Raw genomic sequence first — 14,224 nt, forward strand, 5'->3', positions numbered from 1 at the left:
AGCATAATTATTAATCCAGTAAAAGAAGCTCCAATATAAAATTATACAAATAATGTCTCTGGAAGAGGTACCAATTGGTCTTCTGTGAATGTGCTCGCTCTGAACTTTGAGAAAACACAGTACATCCAATTTCCTGCTGCAAGGAGTACAGTTCCTTCGATAAATATATCAGCAGCAATCAGTAGCCAAGGTAGAGTGCACTAAGTATTTGGGTGTACTTATAGATGAGAATCTAGTTGGAAAATCAGTATTTTTGATCTCCTAAAGCGACTAGATTCAGCAACTTTTGCAATCAGAATAACTGCCAATTTTGAGGATACAGAAATTAGTAAGCTAACATACTTTCACTCCCTGATGTAATACGCAATAATATTTTCGGGTAACTCACCACTTAGGCAAAGAGTATTTACTGCTCAAAGGAAGGTGGTTAGAATAATGAGTGGGGCTCACAGACACACATCTTGTAGGCATCTGTTTAAAAGGTTAGGAATTCTTAGAACAGCCTCACAGTACATTTATACAGTAATGAAATTTGTTCTCAACGACATGGACCAGTTTAAGAACAACAGTGACATTCACGATTATAATACCAGAAGAAAGAAATACTTACACTACCCTCTACTTAACCTATCTTCGGCACAGAAAGGGGCAAACTATACTGCTGCCAAACTTTTCGATAAATTACCAGATGAAATAAAATGTCTGGCAGACAGCAGTAATAGTTTCAAAAATAAATTGAATTGGTATCTCCTTGATGACTCCTTCTACACAACAGATGAATTCTTGAATAAGAATAGATAAGTCTAAAAGTATAATATATGCATATTGTGGCATTTAAGGGAATGGGGTAGGTAATGATTTCAAGCTAAAGAAGAAAAGAATAGAACCAAACTTGATTCATGTGTGCATTTCTTATGCACTTGACACATTCCCCATTTTAATGGTTACCATGAGGTTGATCAATGGAACAAGTAACTAATTGGGAAGTTAGAAAAAAGGTAGAGAGGGAAGCTGTCAAGTCTGAGATTAGGGAATGAGAGACTGTAATGGGAAATGCAGGGGTGACAACCATAAACTGTGAAACATTAAAAGGAGATATATATATGAACGGAAAATAAAAGGAGGAGGAAAATGGCAGACATGACATGATAGAAGAAACAGTTTGGGAATCACAGCAGGTGCAAAAAGAGAATAAAAATAAAAAGACAACAGATCATGTGGGTGACATCAGAAATGCACACTAAAGAAAAAGTTCCGACTTGCATAGTCTTAAGGTTGGGGACACTGGGAAGAAGAGCCTAAGTTGTTCCAATGGTGATGCAGGGTTTTATATTCAAAAGCATATTCAGTGATTGACAGACTGCAACAATAAACTGAATAATGGACACAAATTAGCAGGTTCATGAAACGGGTTACCTTACTAGTCTTTCCTTTTTTGGGAAGGCTTGTCCTATCAGTTTTTTGACTGGGGCAGGCAGTGATTAAGAAAAGAGAATTGTGTACGCAGAATATGAAAATGTGGCTAAGAAACAGGTAGAGCAGTGTTACGGGATAACCGAGATATCACAGAGGATGCTAAAATGTTGGTTAATGAAGTAAAGTGGATAAGTGAATGTCTTCAACAAATCATAGCCCTCGCAAGTGGCTTGAACATTTCAGATCAGAATAGTAACCAGTATTTGAGGAATTATGTTTGTTTTGTCTAAGATGATAAATCTGAGACACCTATGATGATATAAAGAACTTGCTTGTGAGTTTGCTGATGAGGTAATTATGGGAACTGGTTGCAGAGGTGATTCTGGCAGTGTATTTTTGCAGTAAGTCAAAGTGCAAACAGATAAATTTATTGTTAGTTCTGAGGCTGTAAACAAAGGTAAATTCCAAATGGAAAGAATAACAAAAATTTAAGCACAATCCCTATGTTTACAACTTACAAAAAAGAAAAATCTTTATAATTTAAACTAAAAGAAGGAAGCAAAAATGAAAATTACTGTGATGGAGCGAAAAAAAGTAATGTGAATTAAAACAGTGTGTGCTGAGACATTTTCTGCACAGATCTGCATTATGCAAAGGCTCGAGACAATTTCTTAATGTGACAGACAATTTCATCTATGAAGTAGTTTCATTATAGCGTAACACTGCTGAAAGTTTCATTATGATAAAGAACATCTGCTTGGAATTTAATATAACCCCTTGCTTTTGTACACTTTTCCTCCTTATATATTACTTAATTTTTACCTTCTGTTTTGTGTAGAGGTGAAGTTCCCATGCAGGCGGCATATTCCTTGGCATACCACACACGTAACTCCTCCCCAGCAGTGATATCCTAAAGTGATAAAAAAAACATTAAAATCACTATTTAGTCCTCTTTAATATCTTGTGTGATTTTTAATAAATTAGACAACAGTCTCCTGTATGGCAATCACACTATTTTCTTCCTAACCTTCGAATTTTATTGATGTCTAATTATAATGTAAGTAGCTTCGAACAATAATTTAAAAAACAGTACTAAATGTGTGCTGTGTTGTGAAAGATGTCATTTGTGAATGCTGTCTTGCTCAAGATAAATATGTATTTTAGTTGTAATGACATAATTCTTGTCAAAAAATGTGAGATATTTCCCTCTTGCTCATTTGCTTAGCTTACATGGTTAAATTTTTAGATGTGTACACAATCACAAATTATCCAAAACTATAACTCTTTGGTATTAATGAAATTACTGGATGATGTTAGTTAACAGTCCTCTAATGAGTTACATGTATGTTGTTCTTACATGTCTCACAGAGATTAATTTTTGGACAACAGAAGCGTCTCACCGTTCCTACGCAGGTACATTTTTTTAAGAAGGTAGATTAAAGTTACCTCACTTGGCATGGAATGTATATTGAAAAGACAGATTAGATGCCATAGAAGGGGAGAGTGTTTATCAAGAATGAAATAGGTCTGTCTGTGAAGTTCTCTGAAGGCAAGTAACAGGTCTAGGTGAACTCAACATAACTATTGATTTTTTTTTTTTTTTTTTTTTTACCAGTCAGTATGTAAGACATGGTAACAGGTATTCCTAGTGAAGAGGAAGAGTTGAAAACAAATAAGTTGTTAGCCCAGATGAAACTCGTATTCAGTTTAACACAGAGTACTTACTCTATGGTACTGACCCCTTACTTAGCTTGCATTGATCAAGAATCTATCACCCAGTGCACAATCTCATGGACAGGAAACAAGTTTAGGTGGCTACTGAATACAAGAAGGGCACAAGAGTGGACTGCAAAATTATAGACCAATATCCTTAACACTGTTTGCTGCAAAATTCTTAAACAAATTCTGAGTTCGAATGTAATAAATTTCCTTGTGACAGGAAAACTTCTGTAAACAAATCAGCACAGATTTGGAAACTATCTGTCTTGCAAAACTCAGATTTCCCTTTTCTCATATGACATTCTGTGAACTATGGATGAAGGGCAAACAGGCAGATTCCATACAGCTAGATGCCCACAAAGCATTTGACATGGTGCCCTGCTGCAGTCTGTTAACAAAGGTCCAAGCATATAGATCAAGTTCCCATATATGTAACTGTTCGAAGACTTCGTAAGTACTAGAAACCAGTAGCCCGTACAAAGTCCCAATGTTTACACAGTCCAATTTGTTTTACAGTCCAATGGAGCCACTCTCACAAATGATGATAATGATAAAATTATGAGGACAACACTAATACCCAGTCCCTGGGCAGGGAAAATCCCCAACCCGGCCAGGAATCAAACCCGGGACCCTGTGATCCAGAGGCAGCAACGCTAACCACTAGAGCATGAGCTGTGGACTCGAGTTGTGATGAATGGCAGCTTGCTCTAAATGTAGAAAACTGTATGTTAATGCAGTCTGAGTAGAAAAAAAGATTTCCATAATGTTCTAATGCAGCATCAGCAGAGTGATTAAAAATATCTAGGCATAATTTTGCAAAGTGATATGAAATGCAACAAGCACATAAGGACAGTAGGAGGGAAGGCAAATAGTTGACTTTGGTTGATTTGGGGGATTTATGAAAGTGAAGCACATATATAAAGGAGATCACATATAGAACACAAGTGCGATCCATTCTTGAGCACTGCTCAGGTGTTTGGGATCTCCACCAAGTCAGATCAAAGGAAGACATTAAAGCAATTCATAGGTGAGCTGTTAGATTTGTTACCAGTAGGTCCAATTGACACACAAGTATTAGAGAGGTGCTTTGTGAACTCAAATCGGAGTCCCTAGACTGAAGATGATGTTCTCTTCATGGAACACTATTGAGAAAAATTAGAGAACCGGTATTTGAAGCACACTGCAGAACATTTTTATTGACTCCAACATACATTTCACATAAGGACCACAAAGACAAGAGCAGTTAGGGCTTGTTGTTTTGCCCTCACTCTGTTTGTGAAAGGAATCAGAAAGGAAATAACTAGTAGTGGCACAAGGTACACTTCATTAGGCACCATGTGGTGGCTTGCAAAGTATGTAGATGTAGAGTTCAATGACTAATCAATGTCTTTGGACAAAAAATTGGTAGGTCAGATGGACAAATACCAGGAAGGGAATCAGTGAAGGTATTTATGCCATATTACTCAGGGGAACAATGACATCTCTAAAACAATAATGGCAAACAAGGTTTCGTTCCTGTTTAGTACCTTATCCTGTATGTTTCTTAGCCACCCAGTCACCTAACCTGGCAACTTCTTTCCCCCAAATGACCGATAATGAAACTATTATTTTCTTGTTCAACTCCTGCATTTCAATTTTTTTAACTCACTCATTAAAAAATTTAGTTATAAGCAATGCACAGAGAAGAAAGTTTATGCCTATGAGTTACCATTTCTGCATTTTGTTGACCTTAAATATGTTTTTTTCATGAATGCATTAATTTTCATGTTTTCAATGTGGGTGGGAGGGATTTCCATTAGTTCTTTTATGGATGACGTTAAAGAAACTATGATATACAGGCTGAAAGACCCCCTTTCCTAACTTCATGTAATTTATGAACAAAGTCTAGGAAATTCAATTTGCTTATCACAGTGAATATGTCAACAAGAATACAGTAGAACAGCTGGCAGACAATATTTACATTAGTGTCTCAATAGGGGATAGTTTCACTGGGGATGGGGTTGCTAATGAATTAGCAGGTCATGAATTAGTAGGTATTGAGACAGAAATCAAAGAGTACATTGATGCGCAAGAAATTTAGTCAAAAGCTAACATTTACATAACTCATTAACGATCAGCAATGGTAGGTGGTGTTCATATTATTAGTACTTTGCAAGTAATGTCTTATAGCATGAGCTATGGTGGCTGCATGAACAATATCTATGAACTTTTTTAGTGGGGGAAGAAGACAGCACAGACATGTAGTGACTGATACTGAATTCACATTGCTTGATTGACTCCATTCAGAAAAGTCAAGTAAATTATCAATTCTCTAAGCAGTAATGATGCACGTATGTGTTAATAATATTCTACAGAGTCAATGCTGTGAACTGTGTACAATACATACAAGACTGGTAAGTTGACTTAGCCTAGCCCACTAATTTGAAAAATGTGCAGTTGTGGGTTGCTGACATTAAGATTGTACCAGTGAGTAACTTAAAGAAACACATTGTCATGGGGTCTGAAAAGAAATGGCTCATTTAGTAAACTGAATATGAAATTTTCACATGAAATGTTGAAAGCAGAAACAGAAGATTTCAATAATATGTCATTCAATGGAAAATATGTGATTTTTCACAAAACATATGGTAAACACTTCTATAGTGAATGCACTACTTCTAATTTTCACATAGAAGATAATTTTTTTTCTGTCAACTGCTGAGACCTACAACAAATTATCATTGATTAGGATTTAGACAGAGAAAATCACATAATAGTGAGAAACTATTGAAGGAAAATGAAGCTACATAATATTTACAAATCTTTGTGATTTAAGAAATAGTAGGAAGCCTATTGTACATAGGGATGAGACTTATGTGCGTTTACCACAAACTACATGCCTCACTAGGAGGGATGTTAGTTAACATTTATGCCTGGGATAAAAATTTTGATTATCACAATGATATCAATTTTGAAAACTTTGAGAGAAAGATCAGACTTTCCCACTAAACTCGTTAGTAAGTGATCATGACTCTTACCATAACATTAAAAAAAAAAAAAAAAACCAACCCACACACACACACACACACACACACACACACACACACACACACACACACACACACGAGTGATTCAATTTCATGAAGTTAAGGACAAATCATAACTGTACACTTTTATTAACATCAATATGGAAATATACAAAACACTGAACACTGATTCTATCCTTGCAGAACACAGCTGTTAAGTTTTAGATCACCATCTTACCATGCAGATTAACATAATGAAACCAAAACTGTATCATGATGCTCTCAAATAATGATAGGATTAAAACTGTAGAAGAAAAGTTTCATACAACAGGTAAAGATTAGACAACAGATTAATTCATTATTAATTAATAAGCCAACAATAGTCTTTAGAACAATAGGCTTGGAGGGAGATGAAGCTAGGAGACAGGATAGGAATGCGAGATTGATTAGCTTGATCTGTGGCAGGCAGGGGGAGTTGTGTGCAGCACACCATGAAGTGGAGGAGTGAAATGGGAGTGAGAGACAGAACACAGGAGGAGAGGGAGACTGTGGAGGGGTAGTGTAAGGATATGTTAGTCGAGTACAGCAGAAGGCACAAGGACAGCAGTGGAGCTGGGTGTGAGACATGAAGTAGCATATGTTGTGACCAGAATGACTGTGGGTTTGAAAGGTATGTTAAAGGGACAGTTATGACCTACATAAATCAAGAAGCCATGTTCTGACATTAGATGGCCATTTTTCTGTCTTGGCTTCAGTCTTGCAGTAGCCATTCATTCAGGTGGATAGTTCATTAATGGTTATCCTGACATAAAAGTCTGTGCAAAAGGTACAGCACAGCTAAAGTACCAAATGTCTGCTTTCATGAGTGGTTGTGTCTCATAAGGCAGGGCATGCCTGTGACAGGACTGGAATAAGACGAAAAGAAGGAAGGGAGATTAGTGTTAAATATCTGCAGACAACAAGGTCATTAGAGACAGCGCACAAGTTCTGATTAGGGAAAGTTGGACATGGTGTGTGTTAGGGATGGGTCAGGATATTTTGTAGATTTAGTGCATAGTGGGGTAACACTTTGGGAGAGGTGCTAACAATTATGAGTAGGATGGACCTCAATTATGTACATTATGAAAGACAGTTGAAGGATCTGATTCAGTTGTAATGTTACATATGCTGCCCGAGAGACTGAAGTTCTGCCTGCATGTGTGATGTCAGACAAATATTTATAATTTTATATTTTGTACTTACTTTAGTTTTATTTCAATACAGTCATGTAAATCTGTTTCGTTTTTTTGTTTTGTGTAGAGTTCATGAGCTCCTGACAATGTGATAGCATCTTTCTCAACTAATAAGAATCTTAGCAATGTTGGCCACCACAAAGTAATTGCCAATTACCAGTGACCGAGAGAAAATGGGAGCTGCATTATCAAGGGCCTTATTGTGCTTTATACAATAATTAAAAACATGATATATAAAAGCTTTGGAATAATAGTAAATAACTCAAATAATTTAATGAGTGAGCTCTTGCTCCTCTCTCAAAGGAAACAGTTAACAAATGTATAATACTGCTGTATATTAATGTTGATAATGACTTTAGCTATAATTAGAAGATAAATAAATTGTAAAGGAAATCAGACCATGGAAAACCCAGGAGGGAAGGCACAGAAGAATTATTCAAAATGTAAAAAATTTGAAATTGTTGAATTTTATGTTACTCTGCAAAAAACTGGAAACTTATTTTGAGTGAAAAAACTTGAAATTTGCAAAAATGAATAATTGGAGTTTCATCATTCCGCAAGTGCAACACTATTCTTTTATCGTAGTAATTAATGGTAGTAATCAGTGACTGCATAAATATGACCAAATTTTTCAAAATGCAAGAAATTTAATTTTGAAGTAGTTTTTTGCATTGAGACTCAAAAATGAACCTGATAAAAAGTGTTAATATAATTTAAATGAACTAAGACAGATATTGCAATGCATGATTTCATATCTTTGGTTTCTTCTGCATACTTACAAGTCTGGATGTTCGAAATTAATATTAAATACTGTCTGAGTAAGGAACGTTAGCAATGAAAATTATGGGACATACTGTGACCATGACAGGGCAATGGTAAAGAAGACAAGTTGACAGGAAAGAAGAAAACAAACACTGTCATCCACTAAGATCCGGAAATGGCATGTGCGTGCAGATGGAATTCTCACACTCATGGAAAATGTGTTTACTGCTTAGACTCATAATTTGCTGATGAGCTGAATCAACAGCTGTGTGTATGGGTGGATGAACTGAAGACATTACCTACAGTATCTGAGCATACTTCGTCATTTTAGTCACCGGAGAACGATGATGAAGATTAGGGACTTAACCTGCTGCTGTTACTTACTTTCAGTACACACAAACCAAATTAACGAATATAGTGAGTTGTAACAAAAATGGTATTTGAAAGAAAATGTTTTGAGTGGTGATAATTGTTATACTATAAATTAAAAAAAAGTGTGGGTTTCAACCACATTATTAACTTGTAGCGAACAGTATAAAGTGAAAAGGAACCGATAAAAATAGTAGTAGTAGTAGTAGTAGTAGTAGTAGTAGTATAATCATAATAATAATAATAATAATAAAGTTCAAACAATGGAAAATCCAGAATGGAATGTAACAATATTATGAAAGGGGAGTGGCCACTCACCATATAGTGTAGAGCATGAGCAGCAGATACACACAACAAAAAGACTGTCACAAATAAATCTTTCAGCCATTAAGGCCTTCATCAATAATAGACGACGTACATGGACACGGACGGACGGACGGACGGACGGACGGGCGCGCGTGCCCGCACGCACGCACGCACACACACAGAGAGAGAGAGAGAGAGAGAGAGAGAGAGAGAGAGAGAGAGGCGCACACCCGACTGCAGTCTCAGACAACTGAAACTACTCACATGACTGGTATCACAGGTAGCCCTGCCCCTGATAGATGATGTTAGTGACCAGACTGGAGTCGGTGGTGGTGGGAGGATGTATGGGACAGGTCTTGCATCTAGGTCTATTACAGGGGTATGAGCCATGAGGTAAGGGGTTGGGAGCAGGGGTTGTGTAAGGATGGACGAGTATATTGTGTAGGTTCAGTGGACGGCAAAATACCACTGTGGGAGGGGTGGGAAGGATAGTGAGCAGGACATTTCTCATTTCAGGGAACAAAGAGAGGTAGTATAAATCCTGGTGGAGAATGTAATTCAGTTGCTCCAGTGCTAGGTGGTATTGAGTTATGAGGGGTATGTTCCTCTGTAGCTGGACGATGGGACTTAGGGAGGTGGTGGGAGACTGGAAACATAGCGCAAAGAAGATTTGTTTTTGTACAAGATTGGAAGGATAATTAAGGTCTGTGAAGGCTTCAGTGAGACCCTCAGTATATTTCGGGAACTGCTCACCACTGCAGATGCGACGACCAGGGGTGGCTAGGCTGTATGGAAGGGACTTCCTGGTATGGAACAGATGGCAGCTGTCAAAGTGGAGGTATCAATGGTGGTCAGTAGGTTGGATATGGATAGAGGTATTGGTGTAGCCGTCTTTGAATGGAGGTCAATATCCAGAAAGATGGCTTGTTGAGTTGAGTAGGACCAGGTGACGCAAATGGGGGAGAAGTTGTTGAGGTTCTGGTGGAATGGGGATAGGGTGTCATCAACCTCAATCCAGATATCAAAGATTTCATCAACATATCTCAACCAGGTGAGAGGTTTAGGAGTCTGGGTTTTTAGGAATAATTCCTCTAGGTGGCCCATGAATAGGTTGGTATAGGATGGTGCCATGCAGGTGCCCATAGCTGTACCCCAGATTTGTTTGTAGGTATTGCCTTCGAAGGAGAAGTAATTATGGGTGAGGGTATGGTTGATCATAGGAAGGAGGTTGTTGGTTTGGAATCCGTCGGGCATTGAGAAAGGTAGTGTTCAATAGTGGTAAGGCCATGGGCATTGGGAATGTTAGTGTAAAGGGAGGTGGCACCAATAGTGATGAGCAGGTAACGGGACAGGAACTGTGGAGAGTCAGTGGAGGAAATGGATGTGGGCAATAGGCTAAAGGTGTCGGTCTATGACAGCAGAGATTCTCTCAGTGGAAGCACAGTAACGGGCCACAATGGGGTGTCCTGGATCATCAGGTTTATGGACTTTAGTAAGTAAGTGGAACAGCCATGGGTACCAGGATGGCCCCCTCATATGCCAACCTATTTATGGGTCGCTTAGAGGAAGCCTTCTTGGTTAACCAAACCTGCCAACCAAAAGTTTGGTAAAGATTTATTGATGACATCTTCATGATCTGGACTCACAGTGAAGAACAACTGCAGAATTTCCTCTCCAACCTCAACTCCTTTGGTTCCATCAGATTCACCTGGTCCTACTCCAAATCGCATGCCACTTTCCTTGACGTTGACCTCCATCTGTCCAATGGCCAGCTTCACACATCTGTCCACATCAAACCCACCAACAAGCAACAGTACCTCCATTATGACAGCTGCCACCCATTCCATCCCCTCAAACCCAGAACCTCTCACAGAAGAACCCCAAAAGTGCCCCACTTGTGACAGGATACTTCCCGGGACTGGATCAGACTCTGAATGTGGCTCTCCAGCAGGGATACGACTTCCTAAAATCCTGCCCCGAAATGAGATCCATCCTTCATGAAATCCTCCCCACTCCACCAAGAGTGTCTTTCCGCCGTCCACCTAACCTTCGTAACCTCTTGGTTCATCCCTATGAAATCCCCAAACCACCTTCCCTACCCTCTGGCTCCTACCCTTGCAACGGCCCCCGGAGTAAAACCTGTCCTATGCACCCTCCCACCACCACCTACTCCAGTCCTGTAACCCGGAAGGTGTACACGATCAAAGGCAGAGCCACGTGTGAAAGCACCCACGTGATTTACCAACTGACCTGCCTACACTTTGACGCTTTCTATGTGGGAATGACCAGCAACAAACTGTCCATTCGCATGAATGGACACAGGTAGACAGTGTTTGTTGGTAATGAGGATCACCCTGTGGCTAAACATGCCTTGGTGCATGGCCAGCACATCTTGGCACAGTGTTACACCGTCCGAGTTATCTGGATACTTCCCACCAATACCAACCTATCCGAACTCCGGAGATAGGAACTTGCCCTTCAATATATCCTCTCTTCTCGTTATCCACCAGGCCTCAATCTCCGCTAATTTCAAGTTGCCGCCACTCATACCTCACCTGTCATTCAACATCATCTTTGCCTCAACACTTCTGCCTCGACATACATCTCTGCCCATAATCTTTGCCTTTAAATATGTCTGCTTGCTTGTGTGTGTGTGTGTGTGTGTGTGTGTGTGTGGGTGGGTGGGTGGGTGGGTGGGTGGGTGGGTGGGTGGGCACGCGCGAGTATATACCTATCCTTTTTTCCCCCTAAGGTAAGTCTTTCTGCTCCCGGGATTGGAATGACTCCTTACCCTCTCCCGGACCAGAAGAAGGGATCAGTTGGTAGGACATGTTCTGAGGCATCAAGGCAACCCCAATTTAGTATTGGAGGGCAGCGTGGAGGGTAAAAATCGTAGAGGGAGACCAAGAGATGACTACACTAAGAAGATTCAGAAGGATGTGGGTTGTAGTGGGTACTGGGAGATGAAGAAGCTTGCACAGGATAGAGTAGCATGGAGAGCTGCATCAAACCAGTCTCAGGACTGAAGACCACAACATTCCACGTGGGAAAAATATATCTAAAAACAAAGGTGATTTGACTTACCAAACGAATGCAATGGCAGGTCGATAGACACACAAACAAACACAAACATACACACAACATTCAAGCTTTCGCACACACACACACATATCCATCTGCACATACACAGACACAAGCAGTTGAAAATGTATGCTTGTGTCTGTGTAGTGCTGGTGATGTGTGTGTGTGTGTGTGTGTGTGTGTGTGTGTGTGTGTGTGTGAGGGCGCGCGCGCGCGCGCGCGTGTATACCTGTCCTTTTTTCCCCTTAAGTTAAGTCTTTGCGCTCCCAGGATTGGAATGACCCCTTACCCTCTGCCTTAAAACCCACATCCTTTCATCTTTCCCTTTCCTTCCCTCTTTCCTGAAGAAGCAACCATTGGCTGCGAAAGCTTGAATTTTGTGTGTATGTGTGTGTGTCTATCGACCTGCCAGCGCTTTTGTTTGGTAAGTCACATAATCTTTGTTAACTTCCACATGAGAAAAATATATTAAAAACAAAAATTCCAAGACTTACCAAGCGGGAAAGCGCCGGCAGACATGCACAATGAACAAAACACACACACACACACACACACACACACACACACACACACACAGAATTACTAGCTTTCACAACCGATGGTTGCTTCTTCAGGAAGGAGAGGGAAAGACGAAAGGATGTGGGTTTTAAGGGAGAGGGTAAGGAGTTATTCCAATCCCGGGAGCGGAAAGACTTCCCTTAGGGGGAAAAAAAAGGACAGGTGTACACTCGCACACACACACACACACACACACACACACACACATCCATCCGCACATACACAGACACAAGCAGACATATTTAAAGGCCTTTAAATATGTCTGCTTGTGTCTGTGATGTGCGGATGGATGTGTATGTGTGTATGTGTGTGTGTGTGTGTGTGTGTGTGTGTGTGTGTACACACACACACACACACACACACACACACACACACACAAAATTTCTAGCTTTTGCAACCAACGGTTGCTTCTTCAGGAAAGAGGAAAGGAGAGGGAAAGATGAAAGGATGTGGGTTTTAAGGGAGAGGGTAAGGAGTCATTCCAATCCCGGGAGCGGAAAGACTTACCTTAGGGGGAAAAAGGACAGGTGTACACTCGCACACACACACGTATCCATCCGCACATACAAAGGCACAAGCAGACATTTGTAAAGGCAAAGAGTTATATATAGACACACAAAAAACAGTTGGGAGTTGATATAGCAACCGATAACAGCGAGGCTGAGGAGTGATTCCACGATACTTATCCACAAATATCGTGTTGATAAATGGTAAAATGATTAGAGGAATCAAGAAAATTGCACAACGTTGCAGTTAGTCTCAAATCGCCACCCCCGCCGTCTATAAACACTGCCGCCGCTGCACACCAATGCCTACACCGCATCACACCAATGCCGACGCAGCCATTCACCTACGCTGACGCCGCCGTACACTGGTGCCGACATCGCCTTCCAGTGACGCCAGTTGAACTACTACTGACCTTTCATTGTTTGTGAAGTGTGGGGTGTTGTGTAAGTAAGCGAGTGTACTTTTAATGATACCTAGATTAAAGACAAAACAAAACACAATGGAAAAGAAACATCAATGTGTAGAGTCTGTTGGGGCTATGGGGACTGAAAAACAGGGGCCAGATTTAGGCGAATTAATGAGGTTTATCAAAGCGCAGTTTGAATCACAACAGGACGAACTGAAGGCAGAATTAAACTCTAAGTTAGATTTGCAAAACACAAACCTAGAGGCTCAAGTTAATATCCTAAGCAATCAGATGCAAGAATTGAAAAAAGAATTGAAAAAAGAATTCTCTGATTCACTGAGTGAACAGACAAATATTTTATTTAACGATTTAGAACAAAGAAATGAAGATAATATAAAAGGTTTAGTTCAAAAATTAGAATATGATGTAGACTGTATATGTAGTAATTTGGAAACACAATTTAACGAAAAATACTACTCTTTGAAAAATGTATGTAATGTTACATTTGATGCGGTCGAACAAGAACTAACTACGCTAAAAACCAATGTCCAGAAACAAGATAAGTTGGTCCCTCTAGTACAGGCACAAATTTTAGGGGTCAAATCACGAGTGGAAACCGTAGAACAGAACTTCAAACAAAAGTTAATAACTGCAGAGCTTATAAATTTGAATGGCTTAGAAGAACAAGTAGAAGAAATAATAGGATGGAAGGTTGAAGAGAATCTAAGTGTTGATATCTCTTCGCCTATAGTAACTTCTGATTTAATAACACCAAGAAAGACTTAGAAACTTTGAGGAAAGAATTCAAGCTTATGCAGGAGAACCTAGAGAAAGGCACAGTTCCCCAAAATATTACATTAAAT

At 39.6% G+C, this 14,224-nt stretch overlaps 1 protein-coding gene across 2 annotated transcripts in view; it reads right to left on the bottom strand.

The window, feature by feature from the left end:
• The window catches only part of LOC126278193 (zinc finger protein PLAG1-like), a 99,702-nt gene that overhangs the window by 34,496 nt on the left and 50,982 nt on the right, over positions 1 to 14,224 (bottom strand). For both annotated transcript variants that reach the window (XM_049978107.1, XM_049978108.1), the window contains one exon: positions 2,239 to 2,326. In XM_049978107.1, coding sequence (XP_049834064.1) covers positions 2,239 to 2,326 — 88 coding nt within the window. The remainder of the gene's footprint in view (positions 1 to 2,238; positions 2,327 to 14,224) is intronic.

The sequence above is a fragment of the Schistocerca gregaria genome, chromosome 6 (assembly GCF_023897955.1).
Source record: "Schistocerca gregaria isolate iqSchGreg1 chromosome 6, iqSchGreg1.2, whole genome shotgun sequence".
NCBI lineage: Eukaryota > Metazoa > Arthropoda > Insecta > Orthoptera > Acrididae > Schistocerca > Schistocerca gregaria.